This window comes from Gracilinanus agilis, chromosome 4 (assembly GCF_016433145.1).
Source record: "Gracilinanus agilis isolate LMUSP501 chromosome 4, AgileGrace, whole genome shotgun sequence".
Classification (NCBI taxonomy): Eukaryota; Metazoa; Chordata; class Mammalia; order Didelphimorphia; family Didelphidae; genus Gracilinanus; species Gracilinanus agilis.
Window position 1 is genome coordinate 276,248,798 of NC_058133.1, and position 21,095 is coordinate 276,269,892.

A 21,095-nucleotide genomic window follows, 5' to 3' on the forward strand; every position below is an offset into this window, starting at 1 on the left:
TAGATGATATCATATGAGTGGAATAGCCTCCTGTTCTGGGGGATGTGGTGTCCATTTTACTGGCTCTTTGTTACTGAGAGGGATGGAAAGGATTCCACTGGACACAGGCTCTCTGCCGAGTATAAGGCTTCTATATCCATAAGGCCCTTTCAAAGCCCTTGAGGCTTGCAGGACACTAACCCATCACCGCCTGGCATGTAAGAGTGGTCAGACACTATCCTATTGTGTTCCATTTTCTGATGCAATTCCTGTGGTCATCTTCTCAATTCTGCATCTGTTTTCTTCATTCTCTTCTTGTTTCCCATGTGGGAAGAGGTAAGGTTGACCCAGGTGGCATAGGGTAAGTAAAGAATAACAATTCCAGGCCATAGGTAACTTTGTTCCAAGATCCCAACACTCAGCATTTTAGATTGATATTGCTATCTATAACTTTATGGCATAGTCTGCCAGCAGTATTTGTGGAACAGGGAATAGGGAGAGCAGTCTACCTCTCTGCCAGGAATACTCTCTTCCCTCCCTTTATCCCTACTGTGTATACCCAAGGATTATTGTTCTTTTTAATTTTGTTTTTCTTTTTTGGTTAAAGAAAAAGCTTTGTGCCCAGGCATAGTTGGTGATGGAGGGTGAGGGCCAAATAAATGCCATGCTCCCTTCAGGAGTTGATTTTCTTTAGTTCTTCACACCTATTGAAGGGGGCACTCTGTCTGAATCTTCTCTCTTGGGAGCATCTGTGGCACATACCTCTACAGGCAGTGGGGAGGAGATAGCTATGGTATCTTGTAGCTTGGCATCCCTTCTCTCTTTTTGCAGCTCCAGAGTTGGGCTGCTCGTAAACCAAGCTGTCTGTTTATATGGAGAGCCTGGAGGGTGTCTGCCATGAGTCTGCTGCTAACAACAAGAACTGGCTGGTTTGGGAGAAGACACTAACCCCGTGAGTCTGAACCTAGCCATATAATGTGCTTCTGATGCCTTGTTAGCCAATCTCCTTCCCTAAGTCCTTACTAGAACCTGGTTGCTTCCTGCTTTCTGATGAACTCATACAATTTTTTTTCTCTCAATCTCAGCTGCTATGCTCTGTATTTCTTGCCAGTCTCTCCTGCTTGGCTTTGAGAGGGAACCCCTTTCGAGGGTTTGGAGTAGAGGTGTGACATATGAAGATGAGACATTTGGAAGTCTATATTCTCTTTAGCTTAGCACTGATACCCCCTCCCCCCCACCTTCCTCAAATTCCATTGTCTTGGGTGCTTTAGGTCTCCCTCCTCACCCAAGGAGCATGAGTTGGTGTCTTGAGCTGCTCTATAGCTTTCATTACTGTTATAGGATCTGAAGATTCCCCAAAGGTTACAATGACTTTTAATTTCTATACCTAGGAGATAGAATGGGAAGTTAGAAAGAGGATTTTCCTCTAGTCTAGATGTTTTGCTGCTATCCCAGGGCTCCTGTTTGCCTTGATCTTCATTGGAAAGAATGATGGGTTAGTGTTTTCATTAGTTCTCTCCTCTGGAGAGGAGCAGTTTCAGGCTTCATCAAGAGAAATTTTTGGAATCAGGGAAGGGAAGTTGGGGAGGAATTTAGGTTAGGCTTTGAGGAATTCCAGGTAAGTCATTAGCTCCTGATTCTGAAAGATAATCATTAGTTCCTAAAACGAAATGACACTAGGGAAAAAGGACAAGATTTTTGAGTAAGAAGACCTGGGGTTTGAATCTTGGCTCTGTTATTTGCCATAGCTTTGTGGTTTGGGGTCAGTCACTTAGGTTCTGTGGTTCTCTTTTTGGAAAAATGAGGGAATAGTATTTTTCCAAGATTACTTCCGGCCCTAAGTCCTTTGAAACTGGTATCCAGATTCAGTTATCTATTTTAAATCATGACTTTTGCTCTTACTATTCTTTGAGGTGGGTGGTGAGTAGAGTTTGACCTTTCTCCACGTCTGGAGGTTGGGGTGGACTTTAGCCGCGGTTGAGATAGTAGCAACAAAGGAAGACTTAGTTAGAGGCAGGAGAGAAGACCTGACCTTTGATTTCTCTACCCTCCCTAGCCTGGCTTGCAGATGGGTGAGTGAAAACTTAGGCTGGATGGGGCAATTCACTCAAAGCTTTACTTTTACCAACTTGGGGTAACTGGAAAGAAGGTGGTGTCCAGATGAATGCTCAATGTTGCCTTGTGTTCTAATAAAACAATTTAAAAAACAGCTTTCTTGCCCTCTTGTGGCCCTCCTTCCTATAACTCCCTCTCACCTCATTCTCGCAGAAGGTCCTGATACTGAGCATAGGAAAACATGGGGTTTGGGACCTAATGGGCATTGCTAAACCCATCTAGGGAGAAATTGGCTTCAATTTATAGGACAGAAGACAGAAAGTAGAGTCTTGATCAGTGAAAGGTTGTATGTGTATACTTTGTTAAAAACAAAAACAAAAACAACCCCAACAACAACCTTGACCTTCTGCCTTAGAATCTGGTTAGGCAGTTGTGGTTAAGACTTGTCTAGGATCATACAGCTAGGACTTCTCTGAGGCTAGATTTGAATGCAGGACCTCCCTTCTTTAGGCCTGGCTTTCTCCACTGAGCCATTTAGCTGCCCCTGTGTATACTTCTTTTTGTAGTACTGGGGTTGGGATGAAGAAGGCAGGAAGAGGAAGAGATGACCTTTTGGGTTCTGTTTAAGAAAGCCAAAGGGACTTGGAGCTGAAACTCCAGTCAGAAACATTTATCACCCTCCCCTCTTTGGGGAAGAGCAATCCTGTTTAGGATATGTTAGCACAGGGTTCTTTTAGCTAGTGAATTCAGCCTTCGATATGTTCGTAGTGGGTGATTGAGGTTGGCATAGGGGGCTGAATGGTAAACAGAAGGAAAGGGTATGTTGCCAGGTGTGTTATAATTTGGTGAATAGAATGGGGGCTCCCTTTGTTCCTTTTGGTGTTTGTTTAGAACAGAAGATAAGATAGGCAATGCTTGGGGTGTTTGCTCAGGTGGCTACTTATAAGGAACCAGTACTGGTTCTAAGCAGTTCAGGGTTACCCTGGATCCAGACATTTCTCATCTTCTTGGGAATACTGAGGACCTGTTACTCTGGTCTCCTTAAAGCCAGGGACAAAACCAGTAGCCTGGGCAACAGGCTGAATTGGATGGTAAGACCAGCGTCAGTTGGGACAAACCAGCTTCTTCACTGATCCCTTGAGGGGCTGCCCTGGGAAGTGATTGACATCTAGCCAGGGCTTATAACACAAAGCTGATGCTCCTCCTAGGCCCCACCTCCACACTATTGGCTGCCTGCCTGCCACGCGCCCAGGATTGCTGGAGGCTTTGCTCATGCATCTCAGGAACAGCTGCACACTTGACCTGGGTAGGGGTATAGAGGGGGGGATGGGTAGCAGGGAGAAACTCTGAAAGACTGAACCTTGAGTTCACTCTGATAGGGACAAGAGAGCCTGCTGTATGGGGCATGATTATGGCTCTCTGTGTCTTAGCCCAAAGACTCACAGATTGGCAGGTTTAGATAGGGATAGATGTGAAAGGCATTGGACTGGAAAAGGAGCCCCTTCTATGGTGAAGCCTTCTTTGATAGCTTTGCCCCATAATGTTGAAGGGAGTAGGAGAGGTAATAGGGACCAGCAGCTTTGGCTTTCTTAGAATTTGGTTATAAGCAGAATCCTGATTTTTATGGGTAATGTAGAAATAGTCACACCTATATGGGATGTAGTCACCTCTCTAGAAGACTATCTTCTTGTCTGGCCTGCAGGTTCCGGAGATGTCTGAGGCTTGGAGATACTCGGTTCCCCTTCTGTTTCCTTCAAGAGGTAGTCCTTGGGCTCTCTGTGCCTTAGTCCCCAAATTTTTTTCTAACCCAGAATTTGAATGAAGTGAATTCTGTAAATTATACTGTTTCTTCCCAAAGTTATAAAGATATTTGTGGCAGAACAGGAAATAGTACCCAGAAATCAGGATATTTCCATTCTGTTGCTTTTTCTTCTATGTCACACTGCCTCTGAAAGGGCTGAGGAAGCTCAGCCAGGGCCAGATGGATTTCCAAAACTGGTTTAGTTGTTGGAGTCAGGGATGGTTTTGAATTTAAAGGGCTGAGAGACAGAGAGAGAGAGAGAGAGAGACAGACAGACAGACAGACAGACAGACAGACAGACAGACAGACAGACAGACAGAGTCAGAGGGTTCATGCATGTGCACTGGAGGGACCAAGTAGCAGAGGCTGGAACTTTAACAAAATTCCTTAGCTTCAGTTTGAATTTTGCTTCCCTATGTAGTAGCCCTCATTAGATTTGTGAAGAATTAGGACCCTGACAAAGAAAATTATGTCTTTTCTTCAGTTCACCATGGATCACGAATAGACCTATTTGCCTTGGACCTTCAAAAGAGGTTCCTTTTCCTTTCTGTGGTAGATTCCTGGGCATTGGGAAAGTCCATAAAAGAGCTTGCCTAAAGGATGGCAGAGTATAGTTGGATCTGGGAGGTAACTCTTTTGCTCAGTTGCTTCCTTTCTATGTCAGGAATAAGGGAATACCAGGGAAGATCCAGGAGTGATTGCATTGTTCCTTACCCCGTTCCTCAGTGGGCTCAGACAAACAGATGTGTCCTATTTCCTAGTGTGGGGGTGGGGGTGGGGGTAGTAGTGAGGAGACTGTAGCAGATTTCTCTTGTCTGCTCACCTCCCTGCCCAGCTGTTCTGTAGGTTAGCAGTGCATGTCTGGTCCTATTTCTGATGAAAGTAGACTTTGTTCTTTGGAGGCTGATAATCGTGCCCCATGGGGGTGTAATCAAGGAGAAGGTATTTAATACAAGGCAGGCGGGAACAGGCGGCCTGTCCCAGCTGGCAGATTGCAACATGGCAATTAGGTAGGGTCTCATCCCTCTCCCCTCCTCCCTTTATTGGCTCTAGCCTATATCCTGGAGTTGAAGAATGAATGTTATTTAGGAGTAGAGGAAGGGGGTGGGCAGAGAAGGGAGGAGTTTTGCATACTTCTTTTTCCAAGAATTGGAAGAGGAAAACACTACTGTGATAGACTTCACATGGTAGAGATACCTAGCTGTGCAGCCCTTGGTAAGACGCCCCCTGGGCTGACCCAGGCAGCAAGCTTTCCCTTGATCCTTCTTTAAATCACTTTCTTCATCAACTTTTTATAGTTCAGTCTATCATAAAACTTAGCTCTTTTCCTCACACCAATAAGATAGGTTGGGCTGGTTCAGGGGATTCTTTCAGTATGTACTTAAGACTCCCCAGACCCATCCTAATGTGAATCCCAAACATGGAACTTAAAGCATCTTTGGCTCAGCCACAGTCACTCAGGACACATCCTGGGCCTTGGTGGAATCCACCATCTCCCTCCCAGTCCCCGCTGTGTGCCCTCAAATTCCTTCCAACCACATGAAGTCTATCCTTGGCTGAGCCTCTTCAATCCAGAATCTGGTCCTTCGAAGACTTCTCTTATTCAGGAGTATCTAGAAAATACAAACTGGAGGAGGGATAGGGGAGGCCCTAGAGCAATGCCTTTCATTTTCTTTTCTGCTCATCCTTCACTGTTCTACTTCAGGCCTCTCTCCATTTACTGTCTTCTGTCTCAGGCTGAGTTATCAGACTTTTTTTAAACCTTTACCCTCTGTCTTAGAATTGGTACTGAATATTGGTTCCAAAGCAGAAGAACAGTAAGAGCCTGGCAATTGGCATTGTTTAAGACTTGCTCAGGGGTATACAGCCAGTAAGTGTCTGAAGTCAGATTTGAACCCAGGACCTTCCATCTTCAAGCTTGTCTCTCTACCCTAGCTTGACAAGCCTGTCAATCACCTAGCTGTTCCTTATCAGGTATTTTTTGCTCTTTGCTCTTTATTGCATCCAGTTGTACTCCCTGTGCCTGTTCCCCTCAGGGCTTCTCTCTTTCCTGCCTAGGATAGCGGGCTCCATGGATGTGTGGAGAGTTATTGCCCTATCCCTCTTTTCCCCAGCAGAACATGATTTAGGACTATTTATAAGTTAGGAGTCAGAATGTAGAACCAGATGACCCAGAAAGGCTATGGTAGTGTATGTGGATAGATCAGGGATAAGAATGGGTACAAGGATGGAGGACGGATGGCTCCACCTCCTGGGAATCAACAGTTTCAAGCCTAAATTTATAAATTACATTTTCTGTCCAGATAGATTCCCTTTTGATAATCTGCCTGGAGATTTGTCTTCCCTACTCCTGTGGGAATAGGTCCTCCTTCCCCTCATGGTGCCCATACACCAGGATCCTCTTTCTGCCATTTAGAAGTGTTTTGAAGAGAACAAGCAGCTTCCATGCCAACTTCTCAGTATGAATTTTCCACTGACCATCTATTCATTCTCTTTGATAACCTGAGCTGGTTTTAGCTTAGGGCGGGAAGGGGGAAATGTTTGTTCAAGGCTCTTTGCATTTTTAGCAGCTGAGACAAGCCGAGCCACAGGATGTGGATGTAACCAGAGCCAAGGACTATAGAGTTTGGAATGGGGAAGATCTGCTTACAGGTAGGGTTTCCAGACACCTGAGAGAGACACAGTCAGAGACAAGAGAGCGAGCTCATCCTTCCTGCCTCTGCTACCCAGTACCTGGTGCCATGAAAGAGAGGTGGGGAGAACACTTTGTATCATAGGGAGGAGAGAATTTGTAGGCCTGAGGGTGAGGGGTACATGAAGGGACCTGCAGGGAGGAAGTCATTCTTTGGAAGCAGGGGGTGGAGTGACTAGGAAGACGGCAGGCATTTGGCATCTATTTTCAGAGAAGAGGTAGACTAGCAGGGCATGTTCCCCTCTTCCCCCAGGTTTAGCTTGGCTACCCGTTCTCTTCTCTCCTTTCCTGTGCCACCAGTGGGCTTTGGGCTGGGTTTGTTTGTTCATGGATAGTATAGTGTTGGGGCCATTGCTTTGTGCCCCGCCCCCCCCTTGTTGCTTCCTGACCTTCTACCCTGCTGTGGAGTCACCCCTTTAAATCTGGTGGCTTAATGGTCTTTCTAGGCTCCTTCCCCCAGGCCTCTTCTTGAGGGATACCTCTCTAGGGGAGTCTGGTGGGGAGGGGGTGGTGAGGTTGTAGCTTGTTTGCTCTCCCACTCCACTCTTTAGGAATGTGCTATGTCCTTGTGGGCCTGCCCAGCATTCCTGCAGAGCGAGTCAGCTAGCATGCTGCCTGTGCCCTGTGGGGACATGCTTCTAGCCCTGCCATCAAAGGGGGCTCAGAGGTTGTGGCTCATGCTCCTATGGCCCCGACCCAGTTCCCCTTGGCCCCACCCTTACCCCAGGGTGTGGACTGAGCCACCCAGCCCAGACGAGACCTCTCCTTACATCCTCCCTTCACCCCTCCACCGGCACGCTTCTTGCCCTGGGCCCTGCAGGAATGCAACAGGAGCACAGTGCCGAGTCACAGCCAGGGCATGTCCTGACAGCAGAAACACGTGCTCTTTCCTGCTTTGCTCCCACCAGCCCCTAGCTCTATGACTGGGGATGGGAGCTTGTTTTTTATACCAAAGAGGCCAGTTGAGGTTAGTGCCTCCCCCAACTTCAGGCGGGTGTTGACTGCCCCCATGCTGTAGCTGTGATCACTGCAAGTGACAGTACCGTTGAGCCTTCAGAATAGGATTTGGGGATTGGGGAAGAGGGAGAGAGGGAAATGTTTATAATTCTTTCCTGAACATTCCCTTGTTCTTTTTGAAGTGAGTCAAATTCCAGTGTGCACTGAGGAAGTGTTTGTGCCCAAAGACAACAAGCCTTTTGGGAACATTGGTGGGCTATCTACCAGTGTCCTCTCTACCCATCCTTTGGGTCCCCTTTAGATTTCTCCCTTCTTTTCCTGCTTACTCACTGGAGATTTCTTGGTTGTTTGAGGGCTCTGAGAAAGCAGGGGGCAGCCAGTCCAGGGACATGTGGCAAGTTGTGATCCCATTCTATTGCCTCCCAGTTTCCTTGTCTGGGATATTTCTATAGAAAAGGGTTGGGATAATATGTAGCTTTTTCCATTCACTCTGAGAGGGCAGTCTTTTCCCTAGTTCTCCCTAGCCCTGGGGACAGAGGATAGGCAAGCTGGCGGTCCCGAAAGACAGGTGGCTGACACCCGGTTTCCCCTTTCTTCCTCTTCTTGGATTTCAGGAGCTGTCAGTCAGAGAAGGTGGAGGGGCCCCAGGATGAGGAGAACCGAAGGCTGACTTCTGGACAGCAGAACGGAGGGAGCTGCCGACACACAGATGGTATATCTCCTTAGAGGCCTAAAGGAACTCCTTTTTGTGGGGACACTTAGACTAAGTTAAAGTTTTGGATAAAAGAAATTTTAGGTGGGAGGTTTAGTGTGACACTATGAGAGCTATGAAAAACAAGTGGTAGATTTACTGGATGTCAAATCTTTGGGAGTTAGGGAGAGTTCAGTGGATTGAGAGCCAGGTTTAGCGTCGAGAGGTCCTAGGTTCCTCTCATAGACATTTTTTAGCTGTGGGACTTTGGTAAGTCACTTAGCCCTCATTGCCTAGCCCTTACTGCTCTTCTGCCTTGGAACTGATATATCAGTTCTAACACAGAAGGTAAGGGTTTAAAAAAAAAAAAACAAAACCTTTTGAGGGTCCTGGAGTTCTCTTGGGTTTAGTTTTTCCCTGAGCCCAAGAGGAAGAGGTGGTTGGGGCAAAAGCTCTGTAGTATATTAGTTAAGTCTTGTTTTCTGTCTTTGGAGTGGGAGGGGGCCATGGAAGAATCTGCATTCTGGGCATATTTCTAACTCCTCTGTTTTGCCTCTCAGAATGTCCGTGTGAATCCCCTTGGTGAGGCCTCAGTCTGAGTCCTATAGGTGAGTTGTACTTTTCATTGAAAATATTTCTTGTTATTTACAAGTACGTAAAAAAGGAAGGAAGAAAAAAAACAAGCATCCACAGCTGTGGATCCACATATGGTTCAAGTATTTGGTCCAAAATGCCATTTATGGCTTTGGGCTTTTAGGGGTGGATGCTTCTGCCTTAGCAACTACAACATAATACCAGTATCCTGGAGAGACACCACAACATTCCCTCTTATCGATTTCAATATCTCATTCATTTCTTTTACTTTTTTTTAATCCTTACTTTCCATCTTAGGATCATTACTAAGTATTGGGATATAAGGCAAAAGAGTGGTAAGGGGTCGGCAATTAGAGTTAGGTAACTTGCCCAGGGTCACACAGCTAGGAAATGTCTGAGGCCAGATTTGAACCCAGGACCTCCCACCTCTAGGCCTGGCTCTCTACTTACTGAGTCATCTTGCTGCCCCTATCCATTTATTTCTTCTAGACTGGTGCTTGCTGTGATGGGATCCAGGTCTAATAATAACTACTAGCTTGCATTTATATAGTGCTTTAAGGGTTTGCAAAGCATTTTACATGTTATCTCTTTAGAGCCTCACAACCACACTGTGAGGTAGGGTTTTTTACAGTTGAAGAAACTGAGGCTGTAAGTCACACAGCAGCTAAGTGCCTGAATCAATATTTGGATTCAGGTTTTCCTGACCCCAACACTCTTATCCACTGGCCTTGCCTCTGGGTTGCCAGATTACATCTCATCTCTCTTCCACTCATCTGATTTCTGGGAGCCAGACCATCAATTGCCTTCTCTTCCAAAAACTTTTTTTCCTATGGACTCCTTTTAAGGTTAGGTATAGTGGCTGTGGCAGTGGCGGTGGTGGCCCCTGTCTGGGGTAAGGGGGCAGATCACATGTGGCACGGGGATGCGGTTTAGACACTGTCTCTAAAATGTTTGCCATCACTGACCTATACTTCATGTCTCTTTCAAGTAGTAGCTGACCATTTCTCAATCCCATCTTCTCCCACCTCCTCAGATCCCTCCAGAAGGTTAAGGCATCTCATCATCTCTCAGGATGACCAGTGCAGCGCCCTCCAAGAAGCCATACCGCAAGGCACCGCCACAGCACCGAGAGCTACGGCCTGAGCTGCCTGCTCCATGGGCTCAGCAGGAGGTCAGCATGGTTGAATGCCAGGTAACCCAGCTCCAGTGGGCACAAGCCTGAGCATTCAGCCAGCATTTCCACTGCCTTCACTTCTGATCTAAGAAGGAAGTAGTGGGAATCGAGGGAGACCGTGGAGTGAGCAGGCTTCAGACTTTTCTGGTCAGACAGTGTGCCAATTTATGGAGTGGGTGACAGCACCTCTGATGTGCTCTACAAGTGTCCGTAGTATTTGCTTGTATTTTAGTAGTTTGCCCAGGAGCAGGGCCAGCAAGAGGGGATTTCGAAATCTCCCAAGGGTCTGAGTTGGCTCAACAAGGTGATCCCACACAGCCAGCCCGGTGGAAGGCCAAGGCACCTTAGCAGAAAGCTCCAGGCTCCTGGATTGTCCGGGAGAGAAAAGATGTCATGCTCCCTGAGCTCTTGGAGTCCAAGGCTTGGCCAAAAACAGGCCATGGGAATCACTTTGGAGGGCCAGGCTTTGAGGTGGCCTCATCTTTTTTAGGGGAAGATGAGAGCCATTTTAAACCTCAGAGGGAGATGTGATCCTCCCATAGAAGTGCCCAGTGTAATCTTTTAGAAGTGATCATGGCCTTAGAACAGGGAGGTAACAAAAACTCCCATTCCAGAAATACAGTAGCCACAAGAACAAATAGTTGTAGACCATATCATAAGCTAAAAATCTGGTGGTCCTGCTAAGAGGGATGCTCTGAGCATGGTCTGGTACACATGGAAATGGCTTTCTGTAGAGGATCATGGAGCTGGAATGAACCAGCACAGTGGAGCCTCAGTGCTTGTTTCCTCAAATGCCTTTGCCTCGGAGCTTGGCAACCTCCCTACTGCTGTGCTCAGCCTTCTCAGAGTTGGCCTCTTTCTCCTTGTCCTCCCTTCTCTTTTGGCTCAAGTAAAGGAGATTGCCTCTGCCTCCACCTGGCCCCTTTTTTCCCCTCCCCAGGCACTCCCACCCAGGCTTGGGAGAGGAGGCATCTCTGGGCTTCTTCGTTCTCAGAGTGTATGCATGGGCAGGGCAGGCCACTTCCTTAGCATCTCACATGTGCTCCATGGTCACCAGGCTAGAGCAGAGTCCACTGGGTGTGTGTGTCTACATCTCCATGGAGAGCCAAGTGAAGGGAATTTGTTCAGTTTTGTGGGCCAGGCTCAGCTGCTGGCCTCTGATGTTGGAGGAGAAGCAGGGATGGGTAGGAGTGCCCTGCTGCCTCCTAGCCAGGGCAGGCTGGCCATGCTAAAGGGAGGGCAGGGCAGGGGACAGGCCAAGCAGGGCCGGGGCAGAGCCAAGCTTTGGGCTTCTTTTCTTTTGTGCACAGGAGGCCCTGACAGACTCGGAGAGGATGAAGTAAGTGCTGGCCTCCACCCCCCTTCATTTCTCTATCTCTAGTACCTTGCACACCTGAGGCATTTGATCATTTTGATTTATTATTCCCTGTCAGCCCCTTTACCCTGGCTTTTGGTTTTGAAGAGAAATGGAATCTAACTCATTTCCCCCTCACCTCTGGCTGGGAAGGAGCCCACTGGGCAGAGGGAGGGAGGCCTCATCCCCTCAGCTTTGTACTTTGGGCACCTAGGCTTTTTTCTGAAGTGGGTGATAAAGCCTGCACCTGGAGACCCAGTCAGTCTGGACAGTGGTCAGAGACAGAAGGGTCAGAGCCCTCCCCTCTCTGCTCTCCTCATTCCTGGTTTGCCACCTCCCCTCCACTCCCCCCTAGTTTTTGGGCTCTGTTCATGCACAGCCTCATCACTGACCCAAGGAGAAGCAGCCATCTGGGCCTTGGACCTTAGACCCTGCCTCCTCTTGCCTGCCTATCCTTCTCTGAGCCTCAGTACTTGCCTCTCCTTATTCAGGCTCCTGCAGCAAGAGAACGAGGAGCTGCGGCGGCGCCTAGCCTCTGCCACCAGCCGGACGGAGGCCCTGGAGCGGGAGCTGGAGATTGGGCAGGACTATCTGGAGTTGGAGCTGGGTCAGAGCCGGGAAGAACTGGACAAATTCAAAGACAAATTCCGACGGTGAGAGTTGGCATGGGGTCAGGCCAGGTTTGGGGGCCGGGGTGGGCCCAGTATGCTGACCACTCACCTCGTTCCCTTCCTGTCTGCAGACTACAGAACAGCTATACGGCATCCCAGAGGAGCAACCAGGAGCTGGAAGACAAGTTGCACACGCTGGTAACAGGCCATGCAAGGCGCTGAGGCCCCCCTGCCCTGGGGGGGGCAGTGTCTGTGCTCTCAGGGACCCGGGTACAGGGGTGGGAGAAGGCAGGGAGCTGGGGGAGGGGGAGGTGGGAGGGAGGGGGCCCACAGTGTGTTGTCTGAGTCAGGACTGTCCTAATGCTCACGGCTGTTTCTCTTCTCTCCTCGTCTTCCCCTTCCCCATGCCGCCACTGCTGCTGCTGCGCTCTCCTCTCAGGCCTCTCTTAGCCACAGCTGGATTTTTGCAGTTGCGTCTGAGTTTGTTTTTTCTCTCTTGTACCTTGGCCTTGCCCTGGGGACCCCCCCCCCCCAGTTTCCCCTCCCCTTTGCTCCATCACTAGTTCCCTCTTCTGTCCCTCCTCTTTATCCCTGTTCCAGGCCCTGTCCTGTTCCTGGAGCAGTGGCCATGGGGTGCCCTCTTCTCTCAGGAGCTATGGAGGGCCAGGGAGCCTTGTAGGTGACTCTTGGGGGTACTAATTGATGCCAGTGTTGGACAGTGTCCTCCCTGCTGCCTTCAACAGAGATAGCTGAGTGACTTATCCATCAGAGGGGCTGGAGCATTGAGGGGTACCCCGAATGTGTGTTCCTCTCATTCCCATCTCTTGGAGTTGCTATAAATCTTGCCAGTGCTACAGACATACCAGGCTCATCCTCCATCTCTCCCTGCCCTGTTTCTGGGCGCAATACATTCTTTAGAAGGCTCCACTGGTTCAGTAGAGCCTGTGTTTGGAAGGTGTCTGCTTCTGAACAGGTCATGTCAGTCACCCTCAGTTCCCTTTGCCCCTTCTCTCCCCCATCCCACCTCCACTCCCAGGAGCCTATGCCCAGAGGCACTGCAGCCCAGAGATACCTCTGCCCACTCTTTTAAGTTGAAGTTGGTAGATAGTCGAGTCTCCTCCCTCATTTAGCCAGCCTAGAGAGCAGGAGAGAGGCCCTGGTTTCCCTTTGTCTGTCTGTCCATCCATCTGTCTGTAGCTGTGTCGTCTACCTTAGTGGTCCTAGCTCCTGTGGCTATCCCCTGTCTGTCTGGTGGGGAGGGAGTGATCTGAGGTGGCTGTGGATGTCAGGCTGAGACTCCTTCATCTCTTACTGCAGATTAAGAAGGCTGAGATGGACCGGAAAACCCTGGACTGGGAGATTGTGGAGCTGACTAACAAGCTTTTGGATGCAAAGACCACCATTAATAAGCTAGAGGAGCTCAATGTAGGTTCCCTGGCATTGTCCTTGTAGAAAAATGGGCACACAGGCCTCTTTTCCCCATGCCTGATTTAGGGTGGGAGGGCCCAAGCTCTGGCCTGGTGGGGTCACAGAGCCAACCTTGTAGGGCAAAGGGTTTCCCTTCCCCTGGGCTACGGGTGCAGGGCAGGCCCCGATCCTAGTGCAGTGTATATCCCCAGGAACGCTACCGGCAGGACTGTAACCTGGCTGTCCAGCTTCTCAAGTGCAACAAGTCCCATTTTCGAAACCATAAATTTGCTGATGTGAGTGTTGCCCACCCTTCCCTGTGTCCCGAACCTGATGTTCATTCTACTTCCAGCTTTTCACCCCTTCTGTCTCCATTGTCCTCTTGTCCTCTTCTTTCCCCTTCCCATCACATTCTGTTGATTCTGTCTGGTTGCTGCCCTCTGCTGGCACTGTCCTTCCCTGGGGGTGTTGAGTGGGATTAAGGGATCTGTAAACATTTCCTGAGCTGGGGCATGGGCTGGGGGCAGGGAGAAGATTGGACTTTGGACCCCAAGTAAGGCAAGGAGGGAACACACGTGGAGAGCTATTTGCCAGGGACAAAAGCCTTGGGGACTGGCACAAAGAATGGTGTGTTACGCATGTCTCCAACTAGGGACCAATGACCTGAGGACTGTCCTCAGGCTAAAAGCATGAGGGTGCAGTTAAAGCTGGAGGGAGGGGTCACTGCTGATTTCCCCAAGCTTGTTCCTAGATTTGGGAGTGCATACCCACATCTAGACAGAAACTGATTTGGAGGTGTCACTCAGGGCTGGAAGAAAAGGGTTTATGTTGCAAGAGCCTGTGTTATGCCACTCACCTCTATGTGTCTCTCCTCCCAGCTTCCCTATGAGCTTCAGGACATGGTTAGCAAGCACCTGCACAGTACCCAGGATGCCCCCGGCCCTAGCCCCGCCCCCAGCCTGGCTCCAGGAGCTGTGGTACCCACTTCAGTCATTGCTCGAGTCCTGGAGAAGCCAGAGTCGCTCTTGCTCAACTCTGCCCAGTCTGGCAGTGCTGGGCGCCCTGTGGCTGAGGATGTCTTTGTGCATGTGGACATGAGTGAGGAACTGGGCAACCCTGCCAGTCCCACGGCTCCCATGAGTCCCACCTCCCAGGCCAATGGAGAGTGTTGCCCTTCAGGCAGTACTCGGGGCTCATCAGAGGAAGAGCTGCCCCTGCCACCCTGTGAGAAGCTGAGCCCTTACCCTACCCCGCCACCCCCCCATCCTTTGTACCCTGGCCGAAAAGTGATTGAATTCTCTGAGGACAAGGTGCGAATCCCTAGGAATAGCCCTCTGCCCAACTGTACCTATGCCACCCGACAGGCCATCTCTCTAAGCCTAGTAGAAGAGGGGTCAGATCGTGCCCGACTCAGCCCTGGCAGCCCAGCCTCTACCCAGGCCTCACCTCGACCTCCTGCCAGTCCACCCTCTGCACCTAGCGCTATTGCCAGCTCTGCTAGTTCTGAAGAAGATTTGCTGTTAGCCAGCTGGCATCGAGCATTTGTGGATCGGGTACCTCCATCTGCCCCTCTGACCCAACGCACAGCCTTTGGGTGTGATGCTCTTCCAGATACACATAGTTTTGCTGGCAGCCCCTCAGATAGTGAGGACCCTGTCCCTGCCCCCTCATCTCCAGTAAGTGAGGGGTGTCGGCTGTTGCCTTTCCCCAGCCCACCCCTCTCCAGAGATGAGGATGAGTTGAACCTGCCTGTGAGCCCTGCAGAGGAGCGCCAGAGCTTGCTTCCTGAAGGAGGAGAGGAAGGGTCAGGGACCCCTCCTGGGGAGGTCAGGGCTCGACTGACCTCTAGTCGCCCTCAGAGAAGCCCAAAACGGATGGGTGTGCACCATTTACACCGAAAGGACAGCCTAACCCAGGCCCAGGAGCAGGGCAACCTGCTAAACTAGAGCCTGGCATCTCTTCTCCCTGCTACCCCACCCACCAGGTTGTTACTGCATGGGGGACACTGAGGCGGCCTGCCCACTCACTCTAAACTCAGGTTCCCCAAGCCCCCTGCTCCTTGAACCAGCCAGGTCACACCATTGAAAAAGCAGGGACCTTGCCTTGGAGTCAGCATTGTATCTAAGTCCCTTCACCCAACTTGAGGTTGGCTGTTTTTCTACAACTGAGGCACCAGATGCCTGTCCAAATAGGGCCTGCTAGGCCTTACTGATCCCAGCTGAGCATGGGAGACCCTATCTTTGCCCAAACCTTGACCATCCCTGGTCTGCACTTGGGTGTTTGATGGGGTTAGGGGGTGGGGAGAAGGTCCTGCCAGTATTTGCCCTGAAGTCCGCTTCTCCCTCAAGGGAGTTATTTTGGGGGGAAGGGGTTGTTTTTGAACCCCAAGTTTCTTTTACTTATTGCCTGACACCCTTTCCATGCTAGGGGCTATTGTTGCAGATCTGTGAGGTCAAGGGTGAAAGGAGGGTGGCTTAGGGCTTTCTGTCTCCTTGGGGAAATGGGGTGGAGAGAAATCTCCTGCCTGGGCTGGCCCTAGACCCAGGGAAGACTAGAGGTGCCCCTCCCCTCCTTTGGCTCTAGACTGTTACTCTCAGCTTTGGTAAGTTTTCACAATGATAAGTCTATTTTAAAATCAGAAATAAACTATTTTACCGGTAGTATGGTGTCATCTGTGCTGCTTGCCCCTCCAGACTCACCCCTGTCTAATGGTGGTCCCCTACAAAGGTGCATCTGTCTGAAGGCACTCAGACCTCTTCGTGGGATCCCCACCTCAAATCCTGGTACTAGAGGAAATTCCCAGAGCCCCTTCTCATGGGATAGTTACCTCCTCCAGAGGCTTCTTCCCCAGCCTTGTACTCTCAGCTGTTATGTGGGAGTGAGACTGTGGCCTTGGGATTTGCATTGGTCATTCTCTTGGGCTTGGCAACTTTCTGACCTAGGATGTGGGCCTACCCCAGTATATAAGCCACTTGGGCTTCAGGGCTGTTTGGGGTCAAGTAGAGAAGGGCTTCAACCCAGCACTAGGCCAAGCCACTGGAGTCAGTGACTGGGGATGTGGCCTTTTGTCCTTAGGATACCCCACAAACTGGAGCAAGGCCATGCTCTCCAGGCCATCATCCTTCTATGAGGGGTCTTGGGGTAGCCTTCTCATGTGTGGTGTCCCACCTTTCATCATGGCTGTTGGGTATGGATGAGGAGGGTGGTCAGCAAGACAGGAAGGAAATACTGGAATGAAGAGACTTGGGCCCCAGTTCTGATTCTGCCAATGAGGATCATAGGTTTAGAGCTGGAAGGGGCTGCTGGTCTATAAATTAAGCCCCTTCATTTTTTTTTTTAAACCCTCATCTGCTTAGAATTAATCCTAAATATTGGTTCCAAGACAAGAGCAATAAGGACTAGGAAATGAGGTTAAGTGACTTGCCCAGGGTCACACAGCTAGGAAGTATCTGAGGTCACCTTTGATCCCAGGACCTCCCATCTCCAGGCCTATCCATTAAGTCATCCAGTTGACCAGAGCCCCCCTTTCATTTCACAGCTGAAACGGGAGGGTCACCAAGGCAGTAAGTGAATTATTTGCCCAAGATCCCCAACTTCCGGAATTCTGGGGGAGTTCTTGAGCTGCTTTAGGTATAAACAGAACTACCTGCCAGTTATCGTGAAGGTTAAGCGTGAGTAAAAGCTTTGTTAACTCCGGGGTACTGAACCGGGACCCAAAATGTTTAAAAGGAGTCCAAGGGCTGACGCTGAGGGGCAGCACTGCCCTCTAGTGGTGACCGCGTTCGCTTCTTGGGCCCCTCCCGCCCCGCCCCCCAGTGACCACAGCCGCACACCAGGTTGTGGAGTTTATAAAATCTACCGAGCCAGCGGGCTGCAGCCGGGGCTGCCGAGGGGAGGCAGCCAGCGAGGGGCATCGCCCTGGGAAGAAGCGCCGCCTCGCAGCCATTTAGTCAATCCCAGTGGCCAGAGCCACCCACCTGCCCACCCTGCGGCCAGGGGGCTGCCAGAGCCCCGGGCACCGGCCCTGCTCACCACAGCATGTGGAGACGTGGACACACACACACACTGGAGGACATACACAGGGGCACGTGGAGGTGAGGGGCGAGGGGGGGCAGGGAGGGGGGAGTCGCAGGATTCACATCTCGGTCTCAGCTAACAGACTGTCTCCCAGCCCCGACGTCATCAGCACCATCTGGGATCCAGGATCTGTGGAGCGGTAAAAGAAGAAAGAGTTATTCCCGTCCTGGGGCCGGAGGCACCGCCGAGCCGGCCCTCCGCTGGCTCTTACCGCTGGGGCAGATCCAGGCTCCACCTCTTTGGAGAGCATCGAGTTCCCTGGCTCGATCCCTCCGGGGGACCCTGCCGTCGCCAGTGGCGGCCTCCTCCTCCTCCTCCTCCCCCTCGGAGAGCAGGTCACAGATCTGCTGCTGCAGCTCAGGGCTGATGCTGTTCTCCGTCAACACCAGGCTCCGCAAGGCCGTAGGATAATTCTCCACCATGTCCAGCAGGGTCTGGGGGGCGGCACGGGATAGAGGCAGGAGGAAGGATCAGTGAAGCGCCTGCCCTTTCTGGCCCGTGTTTCAGTCCCTCCCTGAGAGCCTGGGACTGCCCTGACTCCCAGAGCGAGCCCTGAGCCCGAGTTGTGCCAGGGAAAGTGCCCCACGGCAAGGTGGTTGTAAAAGAGCGTGCCCATAGCTTGTGGCATCGAGCACTCCCCATACTGGGCTGCAATAAGGGGCCGGGAGAGCCCTTGGATGAGGCTGCCCTGAGCTCTCGGGGGTTCGAACTTCCTCAATTAGAAAACGAAGGGTTCGGATTAGAGGATCACCAAGATTCCTGGCTGTCAATCAGCGCCTCTGGAGGCCACAGGGAAGGCAGGGAAAGTGGGGCAGCCAAACCGTTCCCCAGGATGACTGTGTTCCACCGCTAGCGGCCAGCTGGCCAACTCCTCACCTGGGCTGACTGGTTGGTAAGGCCAGTCCCTTCCAAGTCCAGGACCTCCAGGGTGCGACTGGAGGCCACGGCCACAGCCAGCATCCCTGCCACGTGGTCACCTGGAGGGAGACATCCAAGTAGAGCTCAGGGTCCCAACTCATCCCTCAGCATCTCCCATTGCCCTAGCAACCACCACGTGGCCCGCCTCCCCAGACCAGTTAGGCTGGTGATTGGTTGGTTTTAGGAGATGGCTATGATTGGTGGATGGACAACAGCAGAGCTGGTATGGGGGGGTGCTTTTGTGCCCTTGGTGGTGGTGGGTGTGTGTCTGTCTTCTCCCACTTGCCCAACACCTGGCCCTACAAGGAGTCTAGGATCTCCAAGGCAATGCTTCCTTGAGGTTGATCAGGAAATTAAGAAGCAGCAGTCTCCCCCTCCCCCCCCCCATTCCCATACTTTCTGTTTCAAATTTCCGGGAATAGGGGCTGGGGCAGGCTGGGGCAGGCAGGGGCAGGCAGGGGCAGGCAGGGGCAAGGGGTTTCTGGTGCCTCACCCAGGGGGTTGTAGTCCAGATTGAGGACTCGGACTTGGGAGCTGTGGGCCACAGCAATGGCAAGTCTGCTCCAGCCCTTGGGGGTGATTCCAGGGTTGGCACTCAGGGTCAGCTCCTTAAGGCCTGGGAGGGGGGAAAAGTTGGTGGTGCTGAAGTTTGGGCCAACTGAGTCCATTTTCTAGGCTGTGGTCAGTTAGGAACCTGATGAAAGCTCCTGCTACTCCATCCAGATATTTGACTTCCTCTTACTTCTTTCTTCCCCACCCCATACTAAAAAACCACCCCAACTGCTCTCCTAGCAGGACTTGGAGCTCGCTTACAGCTTAGGTAGCTGGGATCTCTCCTCAAACATTCTTCACCTTCTTAGGTCATAATTGTGGTACTTAGGGCACTTCTAAGAATCCTGTACCCTTTAGGGCTTCAAGATGGACTTCAGACATCCCATTCCCTAAGAGGGTTAGGCTCAATACTCTGTACTCCATCACCTGAGCCCACCCTTGTAAGTACAACTGATAACCAAAAAGGCCTCTGGAGAAGTAAACCCAGTCCCAACCTGGGCCCAGGCCCACGCCTCATTCCCTTGCTCCTTTGGTCAAGACCCTCTCAGCACAGCCCTGCTCACCTGACTTAGCCCCATCAGGGGGCAGGAGACCACAGATGAGGTTGATGGCTTCATCCCCCAGCATGCAGTCACCTAAGTCTAGGGCCACGAGGGCGGGGTGGAGAGCCAGGGCAGGGTTGAGCAGGGCCAATCCAGCATCAGTCAGGGGGCTCCCATGAAGGCTGGGAGTGGGGAGAACAGTGGAGTAGTCATTGCTATCATCAGGCACCAGCCTCTCTATATGAAGACTTGTCTTGCTTCTGTACCCTGGGGTAGGGGTTTTCAGTTAATGGTGGTGGTGGTGATGGGGAGGAAGGTGGCCAAAGAATCACAGAGGGGCCTGAGAGAAAGGAGAACTCTAGGGTCAAAGTGGAAGTGGTTAGTGGGTTCAGGTTTCTTTGGGGCAAGGGGCTGGGGCTGCAGAAGGATCCAATTTTGGGGGGAAAGTTCAATTTGAGAGGGATTAACCAAAGTGAGGAACTGGTTGGAAGAGTGCTTGAAAACTCTGGGGGCCTTGGTGGGGAGGGGGATTAAAAGACTCAGTATCCTAGGATGGGAGGTTAGGAGTATCTGCTTTGAATTTGGGCATCCTGCCTAGGAAAAGGGGCTACTGAGTGAATATTCCGGGTTGGGAATTGGGTTTTAATTTGGGGAAGAAAAGTAGGAGGTGTTACAGCTCAGGGAGAGGGCTAGGGGTTTGGGATGAAGTTATGGGAAATGTTACACCCTGGGTGGGAAGTTAGGGAGAACCTGCCCTAAATTAAAAGGCCACTAGGAATTGCAAGGGGGCATACTTGTGTAGAAAGGGAATAAAAGAGGGGCAGATCTTGAGTGGGAAGGGAGTGGAAGAGAGAACTTCAGGGAAGGTTATTAAAAGATATTCCTTTAAATTCGGCTCCATTAAAAATATTCCACTCCAAGAGGAAGGATATTGAGGAGAGATGTTTAGGAAGTGTAGATGGGGGTGAGTGTCTACAGTTCCTAATATCCAGAGTTAGAGAAGAACCTTTAGGGACTGACCATACAGTCCTCTTTTTGCATTTTGTAAATGAGGAAACTGAAACCCAGGAAGAAGTGAATTGCCCAAGGTCACAAGGCATTAAGTGGGACAGTCAGAACAGCTGTGTTTGGGGAAGCGGAGATTAGAGGGTGTCTCTGGAAGGACATTAAGGTAAGGGTGGGCTGGGGGTGAGAGGAAGGGTCTCCAGGTGTGTTAAGGTAGGAAGAATCTCATCTAGGGAATGGATGAACCTTACATGGGGTTGTGCCTGGGAGGGCAAAGGGGGGTGGTGATCCCCAGGGTCCTGGGTGCGGTTCTGGGCTGTGGCCCCCTGCCCATCCCCTTTCCCAGCCCACGCCTGGGGCACTCACAAAAGGGACTGGACAGAGCGGTTGACCCGCAGGGCCTCAGCCAGCTGCTTGACGCGCCCGGGACTGGACACGACGCCCAGGTTGAGGTTGAGCTGTGCCAGGGACGAGGCTCCGGCCAGGGCGCGGCAGATGCGGGCGAAGTCGCGGTCGCACAGGCGGCAGCCGCGCAGGGACAGCAGGCGCACGGCGTTGTCCCGCAGGCCGCGGCAGATGTCTCGAACCTCCGCGCTGGACAGCGGCTCCCCGGAGATCTGGATGGAGCTTGGCAGCATGGTCGCCGCCGCCACGGGGCCGGGCCGCGGGGCCCGCCGGGGGCGAGG

At 51.3% G+C, this 21,095-nt stretch overlaps 2 protein-coding genes across 7 annotated transcripts; one reads left to right on the top strand and one right to left on the bottom strand.

Moving 5' to 3' along the window:
• The first annotated feature begins 834 nt into the window (after window positions 1-834).
• Window positions 835-15,975, top strand: TJAP1 (tight junction associated protein 1). Of its 6 annotated transcripts, XM_044674688.1 has the most exons (12): window positions 841-931; window positions 6,403-6,487; window positions 8,099-8,196; window positions 8,736-8,783; window positions 9,803-9,961; window positions 11,254-11,282; window positions 11,789-11,950; window positions 12,040-12,106; window positions 12,348-12,377; window positions 13,226-13,333; window positions 13,528-13,611; window positions 14,194-15,975. In XM_044674688.1, the coding sequence occupies exons 5-12, from the start codon at window positions 9,842-9,844 to the stop codon at window positions 15,259-15,261; spliced, it is 1,668 nt and encodes a 555-aa protein (XP_044530623.1). In that variant the 5' UTR covers window positions 841-931; window positions 6,403-6,487; window positions 8,099-8,196; window positions 8,736-8,783; window positions 9,803-9,841; the 3' UTR covers window positions 15,262-15,975. The 6 variants fall into 6 exon arrangements, with proteins under 6 accessions (XP_044530622.1, XP_044530625.1, XP_044530626.1 ...); XM_044674687.1 differs by lacking the exon at window positions 6,403-6,487 and having other exon boundaries at window positions 835-931; XM_044674690.1 differs by lacking the exon at window positions 6,403-6,487 and having other exon boundaries at window positions 835-931; window positions 9,803-9,940.
• A 1,153-nt stretch (window positions 15,976-17,128) lies between these two features.
• Window positions 17,129-21,086, bottom strand: LRRC73 (leucine rich repeat containing 73). The gene is made up of 6 exons (XM_044673049.1): window positions 20,776-21,086; window positions 19,426-19,586; window positions 18,804-18,926; window positions 18,269-18,369; window positions 17,604-17,826; window positions 17,129-17,521 (listed from the first exon to the last, which is right to left on the bottom strand). Exons 1-6 carry the CDS (start codon window positions 21,045-21,047, stop codon window positions 17,451-17,453), a joined length of 951 nt encoding a protein of 316 aa, XP_044528984.1. The 5' UTR covers window positions 21,048-21,086; the 3' UTR covers window positions 17,129-17,450.
• Between the last annotated feature and the right edge of the window lie 9 nt (window positions 21,087-21,095).